Genomic DNA, 27,837 nt, shown 5'->3' on the forward strand with positions numbered 1-27,837 from the left:
GGGGGTGGGGGGGGGGAGCCACTCTAGCTGCGGCCACCGCTCCCTGCTCCTCCTCCGTGAAGCGCCCTCTACCCCGCCCTCTCCCCGCCCGGGACCGAGTCTGGTGGCCACAAAATGGCGGATGGGGAGCTGAACGTGGACAGCCTCATCACCCGGCTGCTGGAAGGTGAGCGAGGCGCCGGGGAGGGCGAGAGGGCACCCTGGCTTTCCTCTGGGGCTGCCGGCGGGATGGAGTGGGGGGAAGCGGGCGGGGCGGGCTTGTCCTGCGCTGCGGCTGGGGGAGCGGGGGCAGCGCCGCCCCTGCGCCGTCGGGCCCGGGGTGGTCGCCGGGCTGGGGCTTAGCGCGCCTCGCCGGTGCCCCGGGCCTGCCGAGCCCCTCGGAGGGAGGAGGGGCGCGTTTAAGCATCTTGTGTGCGGGAGGGTCTGCCCGCCCTGTCTAGGTGAAGTGGCTGCTTTCCTATTTAAAAAAAAAAAAAAAAGGCAAAAAGCCTAGGTTTCTTTCTTCCTTTTTCGCCCGCTGCAGCTGCCTGCCTGAGGGGCGAGCTGGAGAAGCCTCGGTAGCTGAGCTATGAGCGGCCTTATCCCTCCCTCCGGTTGGGTTAGTCGCAGTCTTCTGTGTTTAAAATTATGTGTAGAAGCTGTGTTAGCTATGGAGTTGTATGTACGTGAGTGTCAGTGGAAGCAGAGAGATTTAGTGCGCTGACATTCCTCTGCCTGCCTACGGGGCAGTCTCCAAAAGTAGCTCTCATGGACGGCTAGCAAAAGCCATGAAGGGTTTTGTGTGTTTTAAATAGTCTTTCCTTTAAAGTAAGGAGGAAATTGACTTACTCCCTGCTTTTAGGGAAGCTAAGGAATTTTTCCTAGCATTTTCTTGTTATTTAAGCTGTGTCTTGAATGTTTAGTCTTCTTAGGCCTCTTCTCCCATTAATCTTTCGTTCCGCATTCAATAAACACCTGCGTTTTGGAGATGAGTGTACATGCATGGGTATGCGCTGTTCACTTAGTTGGTTGCTGTGCTCCTTGGATAGTTGGATCGCTTTGCAGAAGGCTTACAGAAAGGAATTTCTGGAATATGTACAGTTCTGGAAGAGAAACAAGTTTTGTAAGTCTGAAAGTTTTGTTCAGCTGAGTTGCTACAATGTGGAGATCTTAGGACTTTGAGGATTTTTGTTTTTTAGTAGTTGCTATTTGTTCTTTTTAGATGTGGAAATTTATGAAAAATAAAATCAATATTTTAAAATACATAAAGGCTTTGGGCAGTTGTGCTTATGTTTGTGATTTAAGGTATGCAGTGTAGTATAGTATGAAGAAACCTACAGGTATCATCAGTTGAAGTTTATCTTTGATCAGTAATACAGATAAAACTCCCTTTTTCTGAATGTTGAAACCCAGATGAGTTGATAGGTTTTTAAGACAAACCAAATAGTAACCTAGTAAACATTGACTTCACACTGCAGATTTTTTGGGGACGTCAAAATGCCTGTGTATATGTGGGGAGGGTGATTTGAGAGACTTTATGAAATATTCAAAAGGTACTTTTCCGCTTTGCTCATCAATGTAGTTACTTAAGTATAGATTGCTTTAAGAGGAGAGGGTTCTGTAGTGTTTTGGTATGCAACTTGTTGGATTGTTCTTAAATATTACTCTGCTTGTCCTTTTTTTTTTAACAGAGGCTTTCAAAATAGATGTTCCATACCTTTTACGTACACCATAAATACTTGTGTTGCAACTTTCTAGCTTTTTGGGTTATGATTGGGTGCCTTGTGTCCAAGCAACCTAATCAGTGCTTTGTATTGCAGAGCACTTTAATCTTCAGGGATATGTGTGTGTAACTTCTGAACCAAGCTTTGCTTATAATTTTTCATCTGTTTCTCCCTCTGAGCAGATATTAGGAAGATTCTTAAGGGGAAATGGAGTGGTTTTTCTCTCCTTGTCGTCTACTAACAGTAGTAGGAGTGCCTTGTACAACACCTTGTATCTGAAAGAGAATAGATTCTCGTGGTTGTGGGTTTTTTTTGGTGAAGGGAACCCCACAAAACTATTAAAAGAATGCTTCGTTTATGATTTTTGTTTCCATTTAACATCTTTTTATTTGTTGTACCACTAGTGTGTAATATTTTAAGCTGTGGTTCGAATAGTAGTATTTCACAATGGAGCTTTTTTTTGTACAATTGTCAGCTCACATTCTGGAGCTTATGCTGTTGCTTAGCTGACCTGTTGTGGTAAAGTGAGTACGAATCCCTCCCCACACTGCTTGCGCAGAAAAATTTCTGTTGACTCTTATCTCTGGAGCAATTAGTTTAAAGCAAGTTTTTTGGCTCCATTGCTCACACTTCAACTTTGACTTAAAGGATAAGGAAATGTGGCTTTTGAGCTGTAAAAGTGCACACTGAAATAATAAAAAGACGCTTTTATGAAATCTTGTCTTACAGTACATATTTAGTCCTTTTGGTTACTTTAAGTGAAATGGGTTGATTTAAGTTTGAGTAGCAGTCTACAATTTTCTCTCAGTTGCTGCTGTGCGTAGACTTTAACGGGTAGCAAACACATATCAAAAACCACAGCCATAGGAAACTTCCCTGCTGTCACTGGGTTGCTGGTTGGTGACACCTGTTTCTAGGCTGTGGTATTAGCTGTCATGAGTTTTTGCTCTTGCTTTAATTAGGTTACTCTAACCTAATGTTTTTACCCTTGTTGCTCATGACTACGTATCTTTTGGGTTACATGACACATTAACTTGCCTTTTGATGGAATTACCTACTTAGATTGTCTTACCTTCCATGTGTTTTTTTTTCTATTTTCTGAGATGTCAATATGAGGAAGCCTATAGCTAGATTACTTGGGAGAATTCATCAGGAACATCTTCCCAGACCTCAGCGCATGTGCATGCATGCTTATCTTGAATATATGCTTATTTTAGGGATCTTTTGAGTTCTGAAAGCCAGATTGCTTAACTCTTGAGTGATATCAATCTTGGTGATAGTCTTCTAGGACATTAGCTTTTAATTTCCGTGTTCTTTTGCATATACCAGGTTATTAGCCTATGATTAATTTAGGAATGGTAAGAGCTTGTTTTGAATTTACTTTCTCTTGCAATGTGTCTAATACTCAGATACTAGTTAGTGATACCTTATAAATAACTTATATTTGGAGGAAAGTAAAACTCAAGTGTATACTGTATGTGCAAAGTCTGAACGTAGCAACGTTTTCTCTTATTTCTTCTACCTCCATATGTAAATTCCCATTCCTGTGTCTTTACTAGAAGAGTGAGAGAGATGCTGGTGCTCTTAGATGTGTGCCTGACTGATCCTGCAGATACTTGAGCTTCATTATAAGATTTCTTTTGATAAATAAATCACTCACAGATGAATCTATGAAAATTTACAGGTCATGTAAACACAAAATTCTGTAGCTTTCCGAAAACACTTCTGGACTATTATGTGACCATGAGAGTGGATAAGCCAAATTAGTCTTAAGACTGTTTCCTTATTGCAGTGGTATTCAGGATTCTAGTCATGTATCAGGCTTAGTTGTGCTGTGGTACCTGGGTGATAGCCTCATTTTTGCTTCAGTGTGCTGACTTTTTTTTTTGTTTAGTTTGTTTTTGTTTGTTTTGTTGTTCCTCCTACCTTCCCAGCTGTGCCATCTGGTGGATAGATTTTCCCAGTCCATTCTAGCTGTGGACAGCACAGGAGTATGCACACACACGGGATTGTCATGAGTACAGCACATGTGGAATATGTTGTGTTCTGCCCCATCTAGGCACACCGTGCATCCCTCTGTGGGAAATCCCCTGAAATTTGCAAAAATGCTGAGCTAGACTAGTACACCAGGGTTACATTTAAGCCAGGCTCAAAGCTAATTTAAACTTTGGCAGTGTGGAAAAGTTCCCTGTATATCAAAGCAAGGATGCTGGAATAGGTGTGACCTTACTTGTAAAGAGTGCTGTGGATGGTGTTAAGTAAGACTGCTGTATTTCTGTCTGGGTATTTGGCTTCCTGTTTCTGTGCTGCAAATATTTCTTAAAATTTCTGGATATAAGGCAGCCCAACTGGACTGGACTTTCTACACTTTCACATATGTAAGTGTTTCTCTTGGTAAACACTGAGGCATTTAACATATGGAAGGGAGAATGTACTTGGGGAAACCCAGACATAGCCTTAAATACAAGCTGGATTTCTTTGAAGAGGGTTAATTTGTATAGCTGTACAAACAAATTTACCTTGTTTTGGCAAGACTTCTTGCTTGCCTGAATCTAGCTAATCTATTTCAAATTAACAACTTATTTGATGGAATTTAATGTGGATCTGCTCTAAAACAAAATTTTTGGTGAGGCTAGGAGGGCTACTGGTTCTGAAAGCACTGATCCACCACGAAAGCAGGGAAATACTTATCCAAGACGAGAGTTGTCAGGCTTTCAGTAAATGTGGAGAATGATTATTGCCCCAGTGTTCAGCTCAGTGTGATTTTTTATGATTACCTTAAAAGCTGATTGCACAGTGTTCTTACCATGTCATGTGTTGTCTTCTAAGAAAGCTGCAAGTTTTATTTTTTCTGATTTTCCTTATCACAATCTTATCATTGGTTGTGATAAGGATAAATTTGAATAGTGTTTGTTTTTTTTTTTCAAATGAAAGTGGGATTTTAAATGCTGTAGAGCTACTGGGCTAATGTATTGTGGTCAGTAATGTCTTGTTTGGTTAGTCTCTCAACTAATTAACGTGTCCAGCCAGCCTGGTGGTGTAGTATGATACAGTAGTAGTGCTTGCAGTTCCACAGGCTCTGTAACTGATATTGAAAAAGAGAGGTGATTGTAGAGGAGAAAAATATACCTTAATAATCTGTTGCAGAACAATGTAAACATCATGGAGGTGAACCTTGAATAAACAAAGGTTCTTACCTTGTTTGGTGTGAAATCACTGGATAAAATCTGCTATTGGAAAAATAAACAAGGAAAACTTAATATGGAGTTTCTTGCAAAGGATGTATTTTTGAAATAGTCTTTAGAGAGAGAAAGAAAATAGTCAGTTTCCTAATGTTTTGAGGAGAGTAGGTGTTGTATTAAACAGTAAGAAAGGATAGAAAGAAGAATTCTGTTTGTTCCTGGGTTTGTACAGCAGTGCAGATATCAGCCACTTCATCTTTAGCTTTGTAAGTGCGTGACAAATGGGATAGTTGGCTTGAAAAACTGCGCTGAAGGCCAAGAGCCCAGCGTCAGGCAGTGTGTGCTGGTGTTCCTTTATTCTGTCTGGTTATTTTGCCACTTGGGGCATACATGATTCAGTACATGTTTCATTTAGATGTTCTGCAGCACAGTTTTTACTTGACTCATTCAGTATCTTGCTTAGCGTACAGCTAAATCATAGTATAAAAGGAAAAAAACCCCTACTTTTTATTTTATGTAGATAGGAGGACTTTTAATACTTGATAGTGGCAATTAAATGCTTATTAGGACCACCACAAATGTAGGTATGTAACTTAAAAAAAAAACCAAAAAAACCAACAAACCCCACACCAAAACCGAACCCACCTCACCTCCCCCAGTATATGTCTTAGTAGTGTGAAGTCAAGCACACAGTATTTGGCTATTACTCGGTAAGGTCGGATGCTGTACTCAGTGAAGGGTGTGTGTGCGTAGGGGAATCTACTCTTAACTGCAGCCTGAGACTTCTCTGACGGTGGTACGTGTCTGGTTCATAGTTTAAACATAGAAGTGAACCTGTTTACTACCTTCCCTTACTGCTGTGTGATTTGTCTTAGTACACAGGCTAGGTCGTCTTAGTTTCACAGCACCGTCTTCTGTGTGTTTTGTTTGTTTGGTATCAAGCTTGATACAAAGCTTTTGTGTGTATCCCACGTGAGCATATTAATTAAATACCTGAGACATTGAAGAGGTGCAAAAGTCATGCTAAACCCTAGCTTTTTGTATTACAGTTTAAGTAACTTCTCCCCTTGCTACTTCTTGGGATTGATGAAGTAACTTTGTAATTTGCCTCTGCCTTGCTCAAATTTTAGGAATTTCATTAGCTCTGCTTTAGAGGAAAAGAAAGTCAAACTTTGAGAAAGAAGCTGAAATTCTTTGTTTCATTAGATTTTTATGCTAGATTAGCCTTCCAAATGTACTAGAATAGGAATTGCCACCCGTTTGTATAATACAGGGTAGTGAGTGGCTTCTACCTTACACTTCGCTAGTTGCGTGAGTTTCAGGTTCAAGTGTAACTAAGCAAACAGTAAATATAGACCAATAACAATCATCAGAGTTACACGTTTTGCTTACAGAGTGGAGTAACTAATGTGATCTTGTCCTTCAACCTTGAATTCAGCAGTTCTTCGAACTATGCATGATACAGAATGACTGAGACCATAAGTTAGTTTATGGAACCTCTGTGTAAGGAAGCAGGTGGCCCTTGAAAAGCAATAATGGGTGGAGGTTGGTGTAGGAACACTTGTGTGTTTTCATGGGCTTATTTGGGTATCGTCTGAAGCAACTTTAGATACTAGTTTCTAATGAAGCTCCTTCTCAATGAGCATTAATTCTGCTGGATAGTATGTATTTTAAGAATATAAATTCAGGTTTGGGTAGAACACCACTTCATTCTTTGGTTATTTTCCTGGTTAGAAATTAAAGGCTTGAGCAGTCTCTTACTCTGCAGTGAATTTGTTTGATATTAAATATAAGTCCAATCACTGTGTTCTTCAGCAAAATACTTGATATAAGGGCATCCAGTGAAGGCAAATTTATTAAGATTTTAAGAGTACTTGGATATAAAAGCACAGTTCTTCAGGAAAAAAACTCCCTGGAAGGCTGATTCTTTTATTTTTATTGGGGAGTTTGGATGGTATACCCTGGAAAAGGTATAGGGCTTTGCTGCATACACCATGCAGATTAACTGTATATTCAGCAATATGCTGCTTACTGAATTGAGTAAAGCTCTGGCAGGGCTTCATTTGTATTATTGTTGTCCACCAGTGTAGCGCACGAATGAAAGCCATTCTGAGCTTAGTTCTGTTACAGCAATTCTGAAACTTTGAAAAATCGTTTTGCTGGCTTAACTGTCAGTGTTTTGCTGCAAGATAGGGAGTGGCTGCTTCTGGCTGACAGCTGAACAATTTAAATAACAGAAAATATTTTAAGAGAGTAGAACTCTTTTCCAAAGTGAAAGACACTTTCTAAATCCAATGTAGGATTCCTGACTTTAAAACTGTGAAAATACATAACTCAAATTTTTTAAAATGCTGAGAGCAGATAACTTCAGAACACATCTCCAAAATTGATATAAGAAATGTTTGTTTTTTTCCAAGTCATAGATAATGCCACCTTTGGCTTCCAAATCCATTCTGCTCCTACTATTGAGAGGCTGTTGAGGATTCATTGAATACTCCAAAGTACTTTGAAGTACAGGAAATAAATAGTTAAATGTCATAGTTATTAATCACTAATCATTAAACGTTCCACAGAACGTTGGGAGGAGTGTAAGCTTGTGGGAGTTGCTTGTGTGCAATTTGTAAAACTGCATGCTTGCAGACTTGTGTTGTAGTTCTGGGATTTTTTAAAATATACTCTGGCAAAATAGATCTCTAAAGCCATGATTTCAGAAATAAGCTTGGCTGGAACTACTATGAAAAGCAGCAGAACCAGCTGCTTATTCCTTCCATAGTCCTAGCCCAAGTTCACTGTGGGTATGTTCTCCGGCTTTGGGAACTATCTAGATTAGTTTTGTTTGGCTGTGTCTTTATGCTAGAAAGAAAAGATCAGTTCACTGATGCTGTTTACTGTGTGGCCACAAATGCATATGCCTGCAAAAAAAAGCAGTGTAGGGAAAGAACGAGGCTGCTGCTTAGTGATAATGCTGGCCCAAGTTTTTTGAGACTTGGTAGAAGTCTGTCTGGTTTTAGATGTTATGCTAAAACCATGAGTGTTTTGTCCAGTAAATGGGACATGTGTGATATTGGAGAACACAGTATAAATGCTTAGGACAGCTGTGCATACCACAGCTGATTTAGTAATTGAAGAAACTTCTATTAGTGATACCACAAAGTGAGCAGCTTTGAGTGAGAGGCACACCATGAACAGCGTGACAGAATAGGTTAAATATATTTTCTCCAGTTTGTGAAAGAGTATGACAAAAAGTGATGCTAATAGAACTTCCAACAGCCAGTTCTTCACCCACTTACCTTAGTGTTATTTATTTTTTTCCTCTCCGGTATTGCCTTATGTAATCTGCTACTCTGGCATGAATTTGGACATATTAAAGAAAATAATTATTTTTTTGAGCTTGCTGAAGTTTTTCTATCCTGCCACTGAACAACTCATGTCCCCAATTACTAACTGTTATCAATAGACTTGTTAAGGTTGCTTATCAAAGGTTGTGTAGATGCAGAGACCATTTTAATATTGATCAGAGCAGCTTTTGGATGACTATAGTATCTTTTGTGCTAAAATAATAGCGTGGCAATACAATACATATTGGTGCTTTTAATTCCCTCTATTCCCTGCTATGTCACTCTGCTTTAAGGTCCTTGCAGCAAAGGCTTGTTCTGGCATAGTGCTATGCACGTGAGATCGTGTGTTACAACAGGAAGTGCTGTCCCCAACGAAGACTTTTATGTAAATCAAAGCTCGTTTACAGCATCTGCATTTTAGATTAAAGAGAATTAATTTACTTTTAATGTTGAGATGCTATTTCTGCCCTGCATTAAATGGCAACCATTAAAAGTGATGGCTTTCCCAGTGCTGTTAAAGGCTTTTTGTGAGCTACAGATTTTACAATACATGCAGCTATGACTTGCATGTTTTAAGAATCGTTAGCTGTAGTAATTTGTAAACGAGTCTGAAAAACATAATTTACACTCTTGATCTCATTCTCACAACCTCCTCTTAAATCTGTTCTCGGGGATTTGGCTTTTGAAAAACTAAATGTGGTGGGAGATGCTCTTGTTTATAATCCATACAGTGCTCAGCTGAATCAAGGAAACTTGAGCAAAATTCTAGTAGTAGTGTAAGCTGGTGAAAAATGTGCTTAGTCTTGCTTTTGTACTTGTACCACAGCTGTTTTGGATGACTACTTGGTGAACCTTTCAGTGCCTTTGTAAAGGGCTGAGGCTTCCAGGATCACAGTAGCTTTGCATTTTTCAGTATGTAGTACCTTTATTGATTATCAGAGAATTGTGGGAGAAAACTTATTTTCTCTTAACATTTATTGATGATTATTCCTCCTTCATGACGCTTTGTACTTCAAGTGAAACTGAGTTTCCTTTATGCAGTTGCTAACTGTTCAGATGGGAAGGAGTTCCTTTGCTAAAGGTATGGTGGCCCAGATTTGTACCCTTCCCAAGGGCTGGAAGTAACTGCAATCACTAGGTATGTGTTGCCGCTCCCTCTGAGAGTGACGTGCTTGCTATAGTTTTAGAAACTTTTCCCTGATGAATCCAAAGTGTAATAATAAGTTTGGTTTGTGTGTTAAGGGCTTGCAATGTTAGTTCTTTTTACAGTGGAACCTTAAACATCAAAACATTGGATGCACTGACTACAGCAGTTAGTTTATTTTGAAGTCAGGAGCTGTGTCTACTGTGTTTTCTAGTGCAAAAATCCATCAGCACTTAAAGCCTTAATCCTGTAAAGCAATTGTTCCAAGCTTAAACCTCCATGTGAGTTTTAAAGGGAGCTAGAGGCTGGTTTCTAAGAAATATTGATTGGATCAAAGTTACGGTAAGAATTATGAGTGCCCTTCTTGAACTGCTGTCTCAGTTTTGGACTCTGTGCTTGGTCTGGTGCTACTTACAGTAACGTTAATGTTGTGTATGGTGGGCTTTCCTTCATTTGAGTTCCAAAACTAGAGTGGATGTAAAAAGTGTGCGGTTGTGTCACTTGGTTTTAATCTACATGGAATGGCTGAATTCTGGTGTTGCAAAACATTATGAAAAGAGTTAAATACAGTGGGGAATTTCATTGTTTATGAAAACAAATTTAAAAAATGCACCATTTGTAGAGGGAAAAATGGGTCTGAAAAGCTAGTTGTACTGCATGCTTCTTTGGTATGACCTTGAAGCTGTAAGCTATGGGTTTAAAATATAACAGTTGTTTCAATAAAATGATAGATATTGTGATGTTAAGACTCTGCTCTTTCACATGGGAGCTTTCTTATCTACAGTGACAGTTTATTGTGCCTATCAAAATGAGTTTCTGGTCTATGAAAGGGATCATTATAAGCTACCAGAATGCAAAGATTTGAAAAGGTGAAGGTTGTTGGAGCGTTTTAGTACCTCACAGATTGGATAGTCAAGTCCTGTGCAGAGCTATCAAGCCTGAGGTATTACTTTTTTTGCTAATAATCCCCATGGGACTGAAGATATAGATATAAGTGCATCACTTAGTAGATGTTTGAGCTGTGATGAAATGGAAGCCTGTAGGCATTTGTTTTCTAGTCACCTTGATTTTGTCTAATGTATTCTTTTAATATGTAAGCCAACATCTTAATGCATGAAGAATAACAACAAAAAAGCGTTACTAAAAAGCTGTTTGCTTTCTCAAGTACAGTTGAAATCTTAATTAGCAAAAGGAATGTGACTTACCATATGGTAAATATCACCTGGTACTGATTCAGAGTTTCACTGGAAGAAGTCCTGTGTGCCACAGCCTTATTCTTGTGGAATTCTAGTGAACGAAGAATTTCTGATGTATCCTCACTGCAGATAGACTAGCCCTCATGCTATTTTGACACTCAAAACTGGCTGTCCCAGGATCAAGTTTCACGTCTTTTCTTCGTTGCTTGAGAAAACCATTCTCCTCTACCTTTTCACATGTTCCTGTGGCTGCTTCCTAACCTCAGTTTAACAAATGTGTCTGGTGTTTATTAAAAATAGAAATTTATAGCACAGTGCTGGAATGATCAGATGTGCAGTTACACTGGGAGGAGTATATTGTGATAACCAGAGCAGAGCTTTTTGACCTTAACGCTTTTGACTGCAGTACTAGGTGACCTGGGACAAACTGTTTCTCCTCATATCCTTTTTTCCCCATTGCGCAATGTAGATAATGATACTGATCTCCTCTGTAAATTATGTTTTCTATGAGCTAAGTGGAAATAAAAGGAAAAGGGAGGTTATATTAAATAATGAAAATGTTAGAAACTCGATCTTTTTTGGAGAGGGGAAGCAGGCAAGCCGGGAACTTATTTTATGTGTGAAGAACTAGTTTTTGCTATTCTGTTTGCACATCTATCTTACTAGACTTCCTAAAATTGCACCTAAAATTCTTAAAGTAATGTCTTACTGAGTTTGAAAGCATTCGAATTTGAGCTGCTAAAGGTTCATACCTTCTTTTGTAAGTACTGCCATGGTTCAATGCTGAACGTTGCTTCCGTCTAAAGCAGATGGCAGCACAAGATGTTCACCTGTTGTAGACACTGATACATTCTGGTTTATTAGTTTGAACTCCGAACTTTGATTTATGCTGAGATGCAAGACTGAACTGGATCAGCCAGAGTGCAGACAGGTTTGTTCTATTTTGCTGCCTCATTAAAGACACATTGAAGCCTCTGACCAAGGAATCATATAGGTATTTGTGGAAAGAAGCAACTGCAGATTAACTTGCCAGAGGATGTCGGTTGGAGTGCAGTGACATGTGAATGCTTTTGAAAACTTGGTGCTAAATATAGGTCTGAGTACCTGATTTAGTGGTTTAGGAATTCAATTTCTTTCTGAAATGAATGAATGTCTGTCTTTGGACATAAAGGTTCCAATAACTCAAGAGCACTTATAGATTAATGAAGGTTTCATCAAGCTAGTATAGTGTAATGTTCCTAATATGGCAGTTTCAGTTGCCAAAAGTGTAAACATGCCTATAGTTTTTTCTTTGTATTTAGTTGGCTCTGTTGAACTCAACAGTCCTAAAGAAGTTTATTTTGTGCTAATGTGAAAGTGTTTTCAGGATTTCAGTTCTCAAGATTTTTTTTGCCTATTGTGAATACTCTAGCATGATGAGATTGTTAGTTTAAACACTTTTTGAAGTTGCTATTTAATCAAATGTGGACAAAAGCAAGGCTTAAATTGTTCTCTTCTGAAAACCTGATTTAACAGGAATGCATACAGACCTTTAAGCACAGATTACCACAGTATCAGAGATGAATTTTAGAATTCATTGGAATACATAATTCCAACACACTTGGTCGCTGTGTTGGAGTGTGCTGCTGGCTTTTTTTCAAATACAGCTCACCTTCAAATACCTATTGCTGTGTATCTGTGTGATAGTTACCTTCAATTGTTAAACATCTCATTTCAGTACGAGGATGTCGTCCTGGGAAGATTGTTCAGATGACTGAAGCAGAGGTTCGGGGCTTATGCATAAAGTCACGGGAAATATTTCTTAGCCAGCCTATTCTCCTGGAACTAGAGGCACCTCTGAAAATTTGTGGTATGTAAACTTCATATCTATGTGTTTTATGTAGATGTTTTAATCTAGTTGTATGCTAGGTGGGTTGGAAAGATATTGAGATAGGCAAGCGACCTTGACTTGGGTGATATGGATTAGAGTAAGGTCTTCACAATCTTAAATGTAATTTACAATTTAGCTTGGATTAAGTCAAGAAAAGGCAGCTAACAGTTGGTAGATTGCTGATGCTCCCAGTACTTTTTAGGAGCAAGTTCTGCTGGCAATAAGACCTGCTTGTGTCCTTGTTTAGTGCAAATTTTACAACCTGTTTCTTGTACTTCCTTAGGGACTGCTTGCACAGAGCTGCTAGTTTTTCGATAACGATTTCAAAAAGCAATTAGCTCCTTTTAAAGGAAAAGTTTAATGTTGTAGTTGCTCTTTTAAAAGCATAAGCAGAACAAAGATCTTTACATGTTGTGAAATTGAACACTTCAAAAATGGTGTTGAAGAAAGCATAGTTAGTCTTTCAATTGAAAAAATAAAACTAGATGCAGACCGTTAAATTAGATTTAGGTGCCATGTAATTGCTTGAGCTTTATATCAAGTTTTAACAAACATCGTTATTGCTGTCAAACATGGATAAAACTAAAACATTTGTGTTCTTTAACACAAACCTTTATAAGATACTAGACTTCTTCAAAAGTAAGCTGTTGTTAATAATTTAAAAACGGTTACAAAATTATTGTAAATACTGGCTTGTAATCATCCTTCAAGTTATTAAAAGCAGACACAATCTTAGAAAGCATAAAATTTCCTATTAGGCTTCTTAAAGTGCCATAATATTAAAATTGAAGCAGTCTTTGAATTTATTGTTACTAACATTTTCAGAGATAGATTAACGTCTCTTCCTGACAGACCTAATGTAGCAATGTTTCTTATGTTAAGAGAGGATATTACCAATTTAATAAAAAAATAAAAAGCAGTAATGGCAAAGTCATTTTCAAATGACTAATTGCTTGGTAGGGTGGGGAAGAAAAACCAGACCAGCTTGCCTAATGACATAAAGTTGAAGGTAAAATCCAGCTTTACCACGTTTTGCTTATGCTATACTGAAAAGACTACAGCACTACAGATGAGACTACAGTCTCATCGTATTCCTAGATAAAGAAAAGATGAAAACTCAAATTAAATATTTAGATTATACATAAGTCCAGGTCTGCAAAGTATAATTAGCCTCCTTCAAAGTTAGTTTCTCATTTGCCTAAATAAAGACAGTTGAAAGGACTGTTAGTTGCACAATAATAAAGTAGCAAATCCACAGTTAAATAAGGTATTTGTTATTTTTAAATTGGATTCCAAACACAGTGATAGCACCAGGAATTGTCAAGTGCATCTAAATTTAATCTTAGAGCAATTGTCAAAGATGCATTTAGATAAAAGTGAAAGAAAGATGATTGCCTTCACCAAAAGCAAAATATGCAGCTGTACTGCTTTGAACTACGATTTTAGTGTGTTCTGGCAATGCCTGAGGAACCACCATAGGATCGTCTTGTCTTGTAATCAAGTCAGTTCAAAATAAGCTTTTACATCTTCAACAGCTGTGTTTTAATCTAAGATGAAAGATAATCTTGTGTAAACGTCCATTTTAAAATAGGTGTGGGTTTTACTGTAAGGCTTTGTATCTGGTAGACTTCAACTTGTGCTCATATGAAGCTGAATTTTAAAATGCCAAGTGCCTTGAATGGAATAGTAAATGATTTGGTCCTTTTAGAAAATAGTTTCTATAAAATGTTCCTTCACCCTTTAAGTACTTTGATCCCTCTGGCTCATGTGTGTAACTGAAAGTAGTTCTAGACAGTGAACACAATGATAATATTCTCTCTGTAGTATGTTTACTTGATAGTTAATTCTGTGATGGTGGTGAAGTCTGGGACCTGTATTGATAGCGTAGTTCTGGAGAACTAGACTCAGCATAGCAATGATTTTTTGAAGAATCTTCTATGTTTTCTTCCTGTTGTGACCTGGAGATTTCTAAATACAAAGTAGAATAGGAGTCGTTCTTGTTGCAACATATGTGAAAATTATTTTAGCCAGTGAAACTTCAGATTGTGTTTAGAATTGGGTAGTGGATAATGTTCCCTGTTGTTAGAGGAAAACTGGGAAGTGATTTCTCTCTCTGTGTGGGAAATGGTTATGGAAGAATGTTGCCTAAAGGAGGAAGTATTGTGTTTCTCGTGGAAAGAGTAAAGAGGAATATAGCTATGTACTCTTCTTACCACTCTATGCTTTAAGAATTGAACTGGAGAGCATACACGTTTGGGAGCCTTTTTTCTTTAAGGTTGTGGAAAAAAGCAGTAGAGATGTTCGTGTCTGTTGGGTTTTTTGCCTTTTTAAGGCCATGGAAGCTAGTGCTCTACTGGAGAAGAGCTGTGCTTAACAAAGTCAGGATTTTGCCACTGAACAAGCAGCAAAAGTGAAAGTGCATTTATGGAATGTTTAGTGTAAGCGACCAGGAGGTACTAAATTTAAACAGCATACAACTTGTACTGAAGGCTCCTTGCGTAGCTTTTTTGCATTCAGTCACTTAGGTAATGAATTCTACAGTCAGCTGGAATGCATTGCATGTATTCTGCAAGTTTCTGTGGAGCAGCTTTGGTATCTTCCTTGACCTTCTGGGCAGCTCACAGATAGTTAGCTTTGGATAGTCTGGTATGATATGTTATGGTGTAATTGCTACACAGAGCTGTTTAAAGGAAAGCCAGCTTAATTTTAAAGGTGGCAGTGTGATGAGTAACATGACAATTATTTTTCCTAAGATGTGCCTGCAGGGTTGAATATCTTGTAAGAGATATCAGTCTTTGAGTCTCTGTACTGTTTTTATATGAACAATCATATTGAAGGAGGGGCTACCCTAAATGCTGGGAGATAGGAATCTTAGTACAGCGGTGTTATGGGAGGACAAGGAATTGACCTTTGAAGAAAGTTCTATCTGCCAGCACAGTGTTCAGCTTCTCTCCAGTCTATCTAGATTCTTTTTTGCAGTAAATAATTAAGACAAAGTTAAGTCACATATGTTGGCTTCCTGGCCATGTAACTGTTCTATCAGAGTTTGTCTTTCTAACCTTGTTGTAATTTGAACAAAGTAGAGCTTGGTTAGAAAGCTTCAGCTTAATTGTGAAGATTTCTCTAGCTTTTGGTTTTTGAATTGGTTTCATAACTGATATAGAGGTTCTGCAAAATACTGTGAGTTATTTACATTTAGTGAATACTTCAGTTTGTAATATTAACATGGTTCTCACCTTTCTGATACGTATTGCCAGTCTGGTTTTAAAGGAAATATTAATACTTTTCTTAAGATAATAATGATTAGCTGGCTTAAGTTCTTGATTTGTGTACTCTCTATGTGGTTGCACTAATCCTTGATAAACATTTTCTTATCCAGGTGATATTCATGGTCAGTACACAGACTTGCTTCGATTATTTGAATATGGAGGATTCCCACCAGAAGCTAATTATCTTTTCCTTGGAGATTATGTAGACAGAGGCAAACAGTCTCTGGAAACAATTTGCCTATTACTGGCATATAAAATCAAGTACCCGGAAAACTTCTTTCTCTTAAGAGGAAATCATGAGTGTGCTAGCATCAATCGGATCTATGGATTCTATGATGAATGTAAGCAAAACCTATTTCTTTTGGAAGACTGTTACAGACTAATTCTGTGTTTTGGAGACACTTCTAGTAGTGACTCTTGTACTGCAAGGATTTCAATATTCTGTGAACCTGCTTTGAAACTTTCTAAAAGTGCATTTCAAACCAAGGTTGGAGTATCTTAGAGAATTATTGTTTGCTCTTCTGCTGTCCTTGAAATGCTATTACAGGAGATTGAAACCTAGTTACACTAACAGAAATAAAACCTCGTGAAGACAGTTTGCTGACATTTTTGGTCAGATTGTGATGTGTTGCAGGTTGGTTTTAAGAAACAGCCTTCTCTTCCTAATTTCGCACACTGTTCTTGTAGGCAAGCGGAGATTTAACATTAAGCTGTGGAAGACCTTTACAGACTGTTTTAACTGTCTGCCTATTGCAGCCATTGTGGATGAGAAGATCTTCTGCTGTCATGGAGGTAAGCTGATGACTGCTTTTAAAGGCTGTGTCTAAACTGATCTTTGATATTTACCTGGAGACATTTAACCTTACATTGTCTGTAAAGGTCACTGTTATGCCTTGTGCTTTTCTGTGCACCTGGCAGCAAACAGATATCTTTCGTACCTGATACATGTGGTCCTCTGTGCCTGAGGGGCAAGTGTGCCTGTAAGTGTTCCCATCAGTATGTGCCTCTCTGAAGCATACTGAATGCTAGTATTCTTGTCTAATTTGCCACATGACTTGGTGTTGTTACCATCTATCAGTGCAGCCTTAGCTTACATTGGCATCCCTAGCAGTGAAGTGAAAGAATGACTTTCACAAGTAGCCCTGGATAGTCTTGATCTCTTTAGCTGGTTTCATAAGATATTGGTGGAAAAGGGACCTCTGAGGTCGCATAGTCAAGCCTGCTGCTTGAAGACATGTGTTAACATTAGAGCAGGTCAGGCTTGCTCTGACTCCATAAATCCTTTACTATTGGAAAATCTATATTCTGTGGGCACCTATCCCAGTGATGCCCTGTTCTGGTAGAGAAAAAAGTGTTTGGTGGTGATCTGACTGAGGCTTGTGACTTTTCTGAATATTGGAACTTGGGCACTCTTCTTTGTAGAAGGGGACTCCCTGTGTTTTTCTAGGCAGTGATGCCTATGGGTTTTTGGGACCTTGCAGAGTCAAACAATTGACAACAATTTCAAATTACTTGTAGTAAGAGGCATCCTGCCCTTTTGCAACTGACTTTGAAACTACTTCCATTAATAAGCAACCTGATGCCTTGCACTGAGTGATCCAGAGGTGGTCTGGTAGGTGTCACACCTGCATTGTTGGTGAGATAATTAGACATTAGTGGAAGTGAGAGCACTGCAGAAACCTCTGGTTTGTCTGAACAGCTCAGTGTGGAATTAGGAACAGCATACACCCAAAATTCTTGAGCAAACTCTTTTGAAGACTTTGAGGTTGTATTGATGGCTGCCATCCTGCCTTTGTTAATTATAAGTATCTGCCTCTGCAAGAGCTCTGCCTGTGTGGAATGTGCTGTAAAAATGGTCCTGGCTCTTCTTGCATCTTGTATTGAAAGCTTCTGCCTTCTGTGCCTGCTAGCATAAGCTATTAGAGTCTTAACACATAATATGCTCTGAGGTATTGTCCTGTCTCTGTAAACACAGAATTAATGCACTGATAGGCAGTTGAGTCTGCCAGTCTCCAGGTAGCATTGACATGTTAGAGAAAGTACCTATATTCTCACAGGTCATCTTTTCATCTCGTTCTCAATGTGATATCGTGTCTTCTTTTCAAGGACTGGTACCTATCTTATGAGCGAGATCTCATAATTTAAAAAATGTGAGATACAAAATCACTTCTGCACTGAGGTAGCCAATTATCAGTGGCTAAAACCATGTAATAAATTTGTTTCCAAAAAAAGCTGGCAAAGGAATTATTCTTTTACTATTATTATAGTTCTTTGAATTTTGTTTTATTTGGGAAACAGTATGAAAGGTGACAAAATACTGTGGTGTTTCAGGTAAACAATTAAGCTTAGGTTGGTGGTAGAAGGTAATCATGGAAGGTCAGGAGATAGAGTAGAATGCTGTGTTCTATGACAAAACTGGTAGTTTTCTGCCTGTGCGCACTTGAGACTTGAGTTATGAGCAAGAAGTCTAGAAAGCTATTTTTCAAGGAAAAAAATTTAAAGCTTTGTTATAAATGTATTGAAGGGATTAACCCTTGCTCAATCAAGTAGGAAAACTTCTGGTTTGTGCATATTATGATTTAAGTATCTTCTTACAAAAAGCAGTATTTACTTCTATATTGAATGCTAATTGTCCCTTAAACTTGTACAGGCTTCATCTGTAACTGAAATTACTATCAGTCAACCAATCTGCAACTGTGAAATAAAGGGAAAAGATTACTGAATGTGCTGTGTGCTCCTACTAAATGAAAGTGGACATTCGGCACGTAAATAAGTTTTGCCCTTTTTCCGCTCTTCTCCATTCCTATTGAAACTGCATTCCAGATCCCATGAAGTCATGGACTGTCAACGCCTTTTCATGATGTTACTACTCTAATAAACACTGAGGCAGCAACACAAACCATTCAACTCTGCTGGAGGTTGAAGCTAGCATATAGATATAAGGTAGGTGCCTTTTTTACTATATTGCGCATTTTTGCATAGTTTATTTTAAAAATATTGTCCTCTGGGATATATAATAAAACTTTGCAAAACCGCATAACATAGTAAAACAAAAGGCACCTAACTTACCCCAGTAGGCTATCTACAATAGCTTGAAATCCTGAGTCAGCTTTTTTACATAGACTCTTTCGGGCATATGCTGTTTTGAGTTCTCTGTCTCACAATATAAATCAAACCTCTCTTGCCATCCCTGTCTCCAAACGTTCATGCTGCTGAAAGTATCTTTCACTGTATCCTTCCCATGACCTCCCTCTCTTTTCCCTGTCTTTCTGCATTGCTCATACAAGTTGTATCTTGGCCTTTCTTTAAGGCCGTCCTCCCGACTTACTTCTGACTTTACTCATTATCTTGCTTCATTAAAGGTTATTCCATAACCATTCTCAACTTCTCCCTTTTGCTTTGTGCTCTGTACAGAATTGTCCTCTTACCTGTGACACCACTCTTTATTTCTCATCTTCAGAGACCTTATGTGATTACTTTCGAGTTTCTATAAATTAAAACCATGTTGTAGTGTAATGTTGATGGAACACATTGGTCTTGCGCGTTAGATTTAAGCTCTGAGATGGAAGTCATGTTAGTTTAGTAGAACACTGGATTTATGTAATACGGAATTCTGGAATTCTGTTTTTCTTGTGCCGTTAATGACAATGAAATTTATGTTGAAGGTGAAGTCTACTTGATAATCTTGCATATTATCCAAAATGACCCAAAGAGCTTCCTGGATTACACTATAAAAATAAGTAACTATCACTCTTATTTTACTCATTCCACCTGATCAGGGAGTGGTTCAAATCTAGAGCCTGGATTATTTTCTAGTTTCCCTTAGGGAAGTGATGCTCTTCAGCTTCAAGGAGGTAGTATACTGAAAGATACTTTTTCTATGCTTAGCTGTCATTATGTGACAAGACAAAATTCACTTGTGTACTTTTCAGTTTTCTTTCAGTAGGTTGCAGCAATCACTGTAGTAGCAGTAGCTTGACAGTGAGCTTTAGGAGCCTGTGTTTGCATTCTTGTTTCCTTCATTTGATGCTGATCATGTACAACTTATGTCTGAATCTGGATTTGAGACATTAGCTATTTCTTTTTGTGCAAGAGCGGAGAGGAAGATATTTGGGAAGAGAAGACCTCTTGGGTGGTTAGCAAGGTCTACAAACATGCAGGCAGTTTTGTGAGATTTTGCTAATTTAGAGCACAAAAATTAACAGCTACAGGGTTGAGACGACATTTTTAATAACATATATTCTTTTAAAGAACTTCATGTTTTGAGAGCAACCTGAAATGGTAAGAGCTGTGACATCATAGAAGATCACAAACTGGTGGTGCTTATTTCACTGAGGTTATTCATTACTATATCAGGGTGCAGTGCTGAGTAGAATCCACATGCCTTTGTGCTAATGTAATTTGCATGCAAATAGATCAGTGCTGGGGAAGGGGAAGAGGTAGGTTGATCAAACTTTAAAAGCTGATTATGTACTTAAATTTATATAAGTATCCCTGTATTGTTGTGTTAAGTAGAATTGACTAAAACTCATTTGATACACTATTTAACGTGGGATTTCTGCCATCCTTCACAACCTCAGGGTAATATTGTGAAGACATTTTAACAAGTTAATGAGGATAGAAGGCTTTTATCATAGGACTGCTTCAACAAAAATAATCTCAAATATTAATATTTGAAGAAAAGTTCCTCAAGTCTTTATATCAAATGCATTGAAGTAATTGTTCCTGTAACAGATACATTGGTGCTGTGCAAACTCTGATGTTAACTGAAATTATTTCACATGGTGACTCCTTTACAATGACAGGTTTTCTTTTGTCATGTTCAAAGTTCTGGACTGAGTCAAATGGATATGGCTTGTTAATATGAAAAGTGTTTCATAACAAATTAGGTCTTCGTGCTCTGTTTCTAAATCTGCAACTTTCTTAATTAGGTAGTCTTTGCCTACGTCATTTAAGTCACTTTAGGACCCTTATTTAAGGACATGTTAAGATACTAGAGCATCTAGTAAGCTCTTTTTTGTACCTGTATGCCCCAAGTAGAAAAGCTCTAGAGTGTGTACTTAAACTGTTAAAAGGGTGGCTTTGGAATCCTGTGCTTTGGCTGTAATTACATGTTAATACGGCAAAACTATACAAAAAGAGCTGTGCCTTTGTGATAAATGATTTTTTTGAGTAGTCAAGGTACTATGGTTTTATAAAGACTAAGCAGCTGAGCTGTGGTAGATGACTACTTCTGTGCTCCTTATCTATACTTGCATAGTCTAGTATTTGTTTATAGCATCCAGTGACTGGTGCTCAGCAGATGTACGGTAAAACACTGAAATGCAGTGATGTGACTTGTGATTCCAGTCGTACCTGCAGGCTGCTTCAACTTGTGGTCTTTTCAAGTTGGGTAGGAGATTTTCCTTTAGCTTTTATAAAGTAAAGTGATTGTGAAGAAGGTCATCTGCATCCACTTTAATTGTGTTATGTAATGGGAATGCTGTCCTTCACCAGTTCTCTCTAGTAAGCTGTTTAAAAGAAAATACTTAACTGTGTGGCTAAAAGAATGGTAGGAAAACAATTAAAACCCCCTGCTAATTTCACTTTTGTTATTCTCTGTCCCCTCTGTTCAGGAACTTAATTGTCTTACAGCAAACTATCTTTTGTTTATATTACAGTGGAAACAATGGATGCTGTATGACTTAACCTCTAATTGTGTGCTCTCTGGAACCCTTTTTACAGGTAAAACATGTAGATCAAGTCACTTGTTTTCTTTTTCCTACAGGATTGTCTCCAGATCTCCAGTCAATGGAGCAGATCCGGAGAATTATGAGGCCTACAGATGTTCCTGACACAGGTGAGTGACATGGAATGTACTGTAAATAGGTCTCAATGATAAAACAGGTTTAATGAATTTCTCTACAGGCAATACATTGACTTAACACAACCTCTATTCACAGTACAGTATTCCTTGACATCTGTGCAGGGTGTGAGTTTTGTTCCTCATGATGGCTAAGTTATCCAATATGTTAGAGGCTATTGCCCACGTTGCTATTGTTTGTCATTAACCAATAACCATAACTACATTATCCAAGTTTGAATTCATTATCCACAAGTTTGCCTTAAAATGAACTTAGAAATCTAATGACAGATCAAATGAAACTAAACAGCTAGTTCTTTTTCTTGCCTTGGTTAGGTGCACCCAAGCCTTCTAGTCTATCAAAGAACATAACTGTTTAAAGCTTGCTGAGTATTATTTGAAGTATTTGACCTTCTCTTTACTTGGGGCCATGTCTTCTTTCTCTTTAAATTTGTAAAGTGTAGCTTCTACTTTGCTGCAATTGGGATCTTAATTGCTTGTATCAATGTGCTAATCCTGAAATTTTCTTCTACTAATACATTAATACTTTGTATATAGATGTTGGATGCAAATTGCCAGCGCTTTCTGTATAATATTCTTTTGAATGGTTTAATTAATCATCTTCCTCAGTGTCTCATTTATTCCAGATTTTGTTGCTAGTGGATTGAAAAGACTGTTAAGCAGTACAGTGGGATATCTTTTAAGGTGTTGATTTCAACAGTGGTCTGAAAGTAACTTTCAGAGGGTATATCGCATCTAAACCTCTTTTGCAACGCCAATTACAGTTAAACCTTGGAATAGAAGAATTCTACTTCCTGTAATGTCCCTCAGTTCTGATGCAGAGGAGTAATTCAGGGACTGATATTAATGTGTCTACTGTTCCTTAAACAAGAACATTTCTGTGCAAGCTGGTATATATACTCTTGACACTGAGAAGCATTACTAGACTGGTACATGAGTTTCTGTAGTATAAATTACTACATTGTTCTTCCTTTTATGCTACTTATAATTCACTCAATGCATAACCAAATAAATCTCAGTACAAACGAGACAATCTACATTAATCAGAGCTCTCAGAAAACGTAGTTCTATTCAACAGGCTAATACTACTGCTTGAGCCACTCTCACTTCAGGAATGCCCTTGCAGAATGTAGTTCTCGTTTCCATGGACACTCCACTGAAATTATATATATTCTTAGTACCTCCTAAAAATAAGTATAGAGATTTAAAAAAAAAAAAGGTTTGGATCTACAGAGTGATTTGCAGTCTTAATTTTTCTTTCAGAAGCAATAGCTGGATGTTTACCAGTGGAGGTAAAATGAAATGTCACATCAGAGGCGTGTGTGCATATGGTAGAGTAACACAGAAGGTCTTGGCATTTAGGACCTACTTAAAGCAACTGATATTACAGAATGGAAGTAAATATTGTGGGAAAAATGAAAAATAAACTGAAGTGGTCTCACTTTGTGAAAGTTACAGTCCTTAAAAGCCATCCCTTTGTGGAGAGATACCATTTGGTGAATGTTTGCATTGATACAGAAATCCTTGGTAGATGTTCATGTGACTTGTGTTGAGATTATTAGATCATTGTGATGGCTTCTTCTAGCCTGATGAATAAAAGCCTCTTCAACCGCAATTAAAGATAGTAATTTAAAGACCTCTTATTTCAATAGCATTTTTATGGGGTTTGGAAGCTGTTCACTCAAATCTGACTCTGTGTTCCAACTTAAATCACTTGCCTTCGGTAACTGTTAAAGTATTTGCGTTTTGTGAGGCCAGGGTATAAATGTTGTGTTTCGGTCAGCATTGCCAACCATTTACTTATTAGGAAATGAACTCCCTCTTTGTGTAATCTCGAATGCCTCTTATCAGCTGTGTTATGGTACGCTCCTGGTCAGCCTAAACTATTGCAATGGTAAATGTTGCATGGTAAAATGTCATCCTACTTGCGCAGTGTAGTTTAGTTGAGACAAACTTACTGCAGGGTTCCAGGGTTTGGTTACACTATTGCTAAGAATTATAGGACAGATTTACCTATGGCTGTGTGTAACCCTAAAGATTGTTTGATTTTTGGGGACCAAATAAAAGAGGAAGCGCTTCCTAAGCAGCTTGTTGGAAATTCATGGTAACAAACCATTAGGGATTGCAGTGCAGCTATTCTGGTTTGAAAAACACATTATTCAATATAGACCTAAATTTCAGTAAAGTAAGTTTTTGTCATACGCTGTCTGTATTCAGTAGTTTATTTCTAGATAGATATTTTATCTAAAATGCAATAGTACTTGTTCTGTTCTTTGTCTTCTAAAAGCAAATAAAATCTTAGCCTCTGCTAGAGAGGAACTGTGACTGACAGTAAAGACCAGTTGATAGATATATCTACGCACAAAATGGTCTAGATGCACAACAGGTTTCAGACATTAGTTGCGCTTGATTACAACTTGAAGTATCTGTTATTTAAGAAATAGTGGGTTTAATATTTTGTTTAGCAAATAACCAAATGTAATTGTAAATCAAACTTCCGAGTGCCAGATAAAGGAGCCTGCTGGCATCTCTTTTGGATTGTGAAACAATGCTCTTAAGTATTTAAATGCTTAAAGGTTAGTCATCACAGGTAAAGAACATAAAATTTCATAGAAAACTATGAAATACATTTTGAATGCTTTTTGTCATTTGTGTTGCAGTTGAATTGGCCTGTTTCATGTGAAAACACTTGGACAGTTCTGTGTGTAAAGGCACTGCAGTTGATTAGAGAATTTTTTTAGTACCCAGTTTTAACTCCAGAGTTGGCTGACCTTTTGTTGGCAGCAAAAAAAAAAAAAATCTTGACCAGTGCTAAAACGCCAGAGAGGTTTATTGTTCTAATTTAGATTCCAGACTAGCTGGCATGGGGCTTTTTGAAAAGTCAACAGTAATCCAAGCAAACTGAAAAGTGCTACCTGAAACAATATATCAGAATTTTGCTATGTTAAATTTTGATTCAGTCATGTAAGATTCTTCACCTATGGTAAGAAAGGTAAGAATCAAAGCTGTTCTGTATTCAGAAGCTTGTGGTACAAGTTTATTTGTTGTATTTATGACTGGCCTTGCATAAGATTTTAAAATTTACTGCAGTTTTCAAGCTAAGCTTTCTTGGTGAGCTGTGAAATTGATGGTTACCTTTTAAAATGCATCCACTACATTAGTTTTAAACTCCTCAACTGCTCACTGTAAACATGCTGAATATTACAATTAAATATTATTTCAGAGAACTCTGGCTCTGACTTGTTTAATCTCAAGGTACTATCAGTGGTGAGGGAGGAAAAAACATTTCCACTGTTATGCAGACCATATCTTTTGTCTGAGCCACAGTTTAAGTATTGCTGTGTTTGTTGCTAAGGCTTATTTTGTTTAGGAGAGCTGCTCTGGTAATTACAATAAAACTATTTTACGTCATAGAATGATACCTCCTAAGACTAGCCTCTTACTTGTGTTATCTTTCAAAGGCTTGCTGTGTGACCTGCTGTGGTCTGACCCAGACAAAGATGTGCAAGGTTGGGGTGAAAATGATCGTGGGGTCTCTTTCACTTTTGGTGCTGATGTGGTCAGTAAATTTCTGAATCGTCACGATCTGGATTTGATCTGTCGAGCTCACCAGGTATGAATTACGCTGCAGTTGCTTCTTAAAACCTCTCCTTCTAGACTTTCTGCCTCTTTAGTGCTGCTAATCAGTAGGATATATTTGAAACTTACTTTGCATGGTGTTTCTTTTAGAGGAAAAAAGATGCCTTCCTAATAAAGGGACTGTAAGGCTTAGTCTGTCTGTTGACTCAGATTGAACTGAGTGTCTAATGTCATTGAAGTAGAATACTACCACTAGATTTCCCCATTAATCTCTTTTGTATTGTCTGTTTACTGTTCAACTGTTGTGTATGAATGTTAGAGATAAAGTGTCCACCTTTAAAGTGGCAAAGTGACTTGAATTCAAGATTTACACAGATGTTTTAGAGTTCTTCCATTTCAGTAGTAGTCAGTTCTCTGGTGGTTGTGGGTTAAACTATCTCTGCTTCACTTCATGGAAGTATTAAATGCATTTTGAATGTTTCTACAAACGAGTCTGTACATAAGTTTTTACCATTGCCTTCATTTTGGTTCAGCTATCTAGAGTACTTTGGCATAGATTATTTGACTTATTGAAACGTGCAGAAAGCAAGGCTATTTTTGGCATCATCAATCTTTAAGTACACTTTTTTGCAGTTTTTATTAAGTTACTTTAAGCAAGTGTCCTAGTTAGGTGAACATCAGGTTTCAATTTCCTGTATAACATTTGAGTTTCATTATTTAGTCAATTTTAAAAGCTCTCTCCTGCTGTGAAACAAAAATAGGCTTTTTATTCTGTGTCACTGTTAGGCTTGGGAATACCATCAGAACACTTAAATATTTCTCCTTGCAATTGTACTGCTAAAACATTAGAGATTAGTCAATGTGTGGAATGGATATTAAGGTTTCTTAACTGCTGATCAATATTGCTACCAATTTCCTGTATTCATGTAGTCACTTCAGTTCTTTATAAAAGTAGTATGACATCTTTTAACAGACCATAGTGATGAGACCTAAGTGAGCAGTTGGTGCACTGGTTTTACTATGTTATAATGTGAGGCTTCTGTTTTGGGGAAGAGGGAACATCCTTAGCTTATGCATCATACTACTTGCAATATTTTAAAGGTGAATTATGCTCTTAGAGAAAATATGACAGAAGCACTTTGATTTTAGAGCATCAAAATTATAAAAAAGCTTACACTTGAGGTTTGTATGATCAACACTAGTGTAAGTGAAACTAAACGATTACAATTGCAATGAAGATGGTATCCAGACCTTGTGTGCTCTGAACTAATTGGTCAAACATCCAAGTTCTGTGTATAAGCCATAAAATTCTGGGAATCATTAAACTGGCAGTGCATAATTGGACTTCAAGTATGAAAATACTGAACAGTTAAGCTGATGCGTATTTAACATTGGAAGTGTCAGACAGGTTAAGCTGTCTTATTTGGCATTCAGAGTCCAGATAAGACCAAATGACTGAACCTGTCCTGTCTGAAAGCCAAGACATAAAATACCTTTTTGGTGAGTTCTTGTCATCTCTTTAATAAAAGTCCTGTTTGCCTCAAGACTGGCATTTTTCATCAAAATTAATCTTTTCTTTTTTGTGTATGAGCTGTATTGATTTCTCTGGTGTTGGCAGGTGGTTGAAGATGGATATGAATTCTTTGCTAAACGGCAGTTGGTCACCCTCTTCTCAGCTCCAAATTATTGTGGAGAGTTTGACAATGCAGGGGGCATGATGAGTGTGGACGAAACTTTGATGTGTTCCTTTCAGGTACGATATATTTATACAGTAAGTATTACTTTAGGTTTTAGACTGTATGGACAGAGTTACTCTGCTTGTTAATGTGCTTGTGGTTAGTCGAGGGTAATATACCTGAGCTATGGAAAGGGCTGCACAGCAGGCTGGTGTTTGTGGACAATTAGAACTACAAACCAACTTCTCCAGAGAAGTGTGTGGGATTTGCTATTTTCCAAGCTCCTGCGTATTAAGTTATTCCCTCTATTCAGATGCTCACTTCAAAGTCTGAGTGATACTTTTTATTCTTACCTGGTGATCAAAGTAGTAATTATGCAGACTGATGGACTGTTGGGAACTTTTCAGTGTGGTTACTCTGATCAGATTTTAATCCCTACTCCTTCTTGGACATGTTTTCAATCCCTTTTCCTTCCCCTCCCAACATAGTGGTAGAAGTAGAAGGACTTAGAAGTGGTATTACTGTTATATGTAGGATTAAGAAATTTGTAGGACTGTGGTGTGATTTCCACCCCCACCCCTCTTGTTCCTGCTGAATGAGGTTTCGTGTTGGCTTAACAGTATTTGCAGTGTTCTTAGCTGTCACTGACTCAAAAGACCTTCTGTATTTTCTCTAAGATATTGAAACCATCTGAAAAGAAAGCCAAGTACCAGTATGGTGGACTGAATTCTGGGCGTCCAGTCACTCCACCTCGCACAGCTAATCCACCGAAGAAGAGGTGAAGAAAGGAATAATGTAGAAACACCATCAGATCTGTCAAGGACAAAACTCCATATTACAGTATATAATAAGTGTGCACTGTAAAACCATCCAGCCATTTGACACCCTTTATGATGTCACACGTTTAACTTAAAGAGACGGGTAAAGGATCTTTATTAATTTTTTCTAGTAGAAAGATGTGCGACACTGTATTGTAACAAGTATAGCTCCAAGTTCTAATATCCAGCATAAAGTAAA

At 37.9% G+C, this 27,837-nt stretch overlaps 1 protein-coding gene across 1 annotated transcript; it reads left to right on the plus strand.

Moving 5' to 3' along the window:
- PPP1CB (protein phosphatase 1 catalytic subunit beta) lies at window positions 1-27,837 on the plus strand. Its single transcript, XM_086631680.1, has 8 exons — window positions 1-166; window positions 12,281-12,412; window positions 15,813-16,043; window positions 16,390-16,494; window positions 21,470-21,541; window positions 25,027-25,178; window positions 26,763-26,897; window positions 27,498-27,837. The coding sequence occupies exons 1-8, from the start codon at window positions 115-117 to the stop codon at window positions 27,600-27,602; spliced, it is 984 nt and encodes a 327-aa protein (XP_086487806.1). The 5' UTR covers window positions 1-114; the 3' UTR covers window positions 27,603-27,837.

Source organism: Tauraco erythrolophus, chromosome 2 (genome assembly GCF_009769465.1).
Source record: "Tauraco erythrolophus isolate bTauEry1 chromosome 2, bTauEry1.pri, whole genome shotgun sequence".
Taxonomy (NCBI): domain Eukaryota; kingdom Metazoa; phylum Chordata; class Aves; order Musophagiformes; family Musophagidae; genus Tauraco; species Tauraco erythrolophus.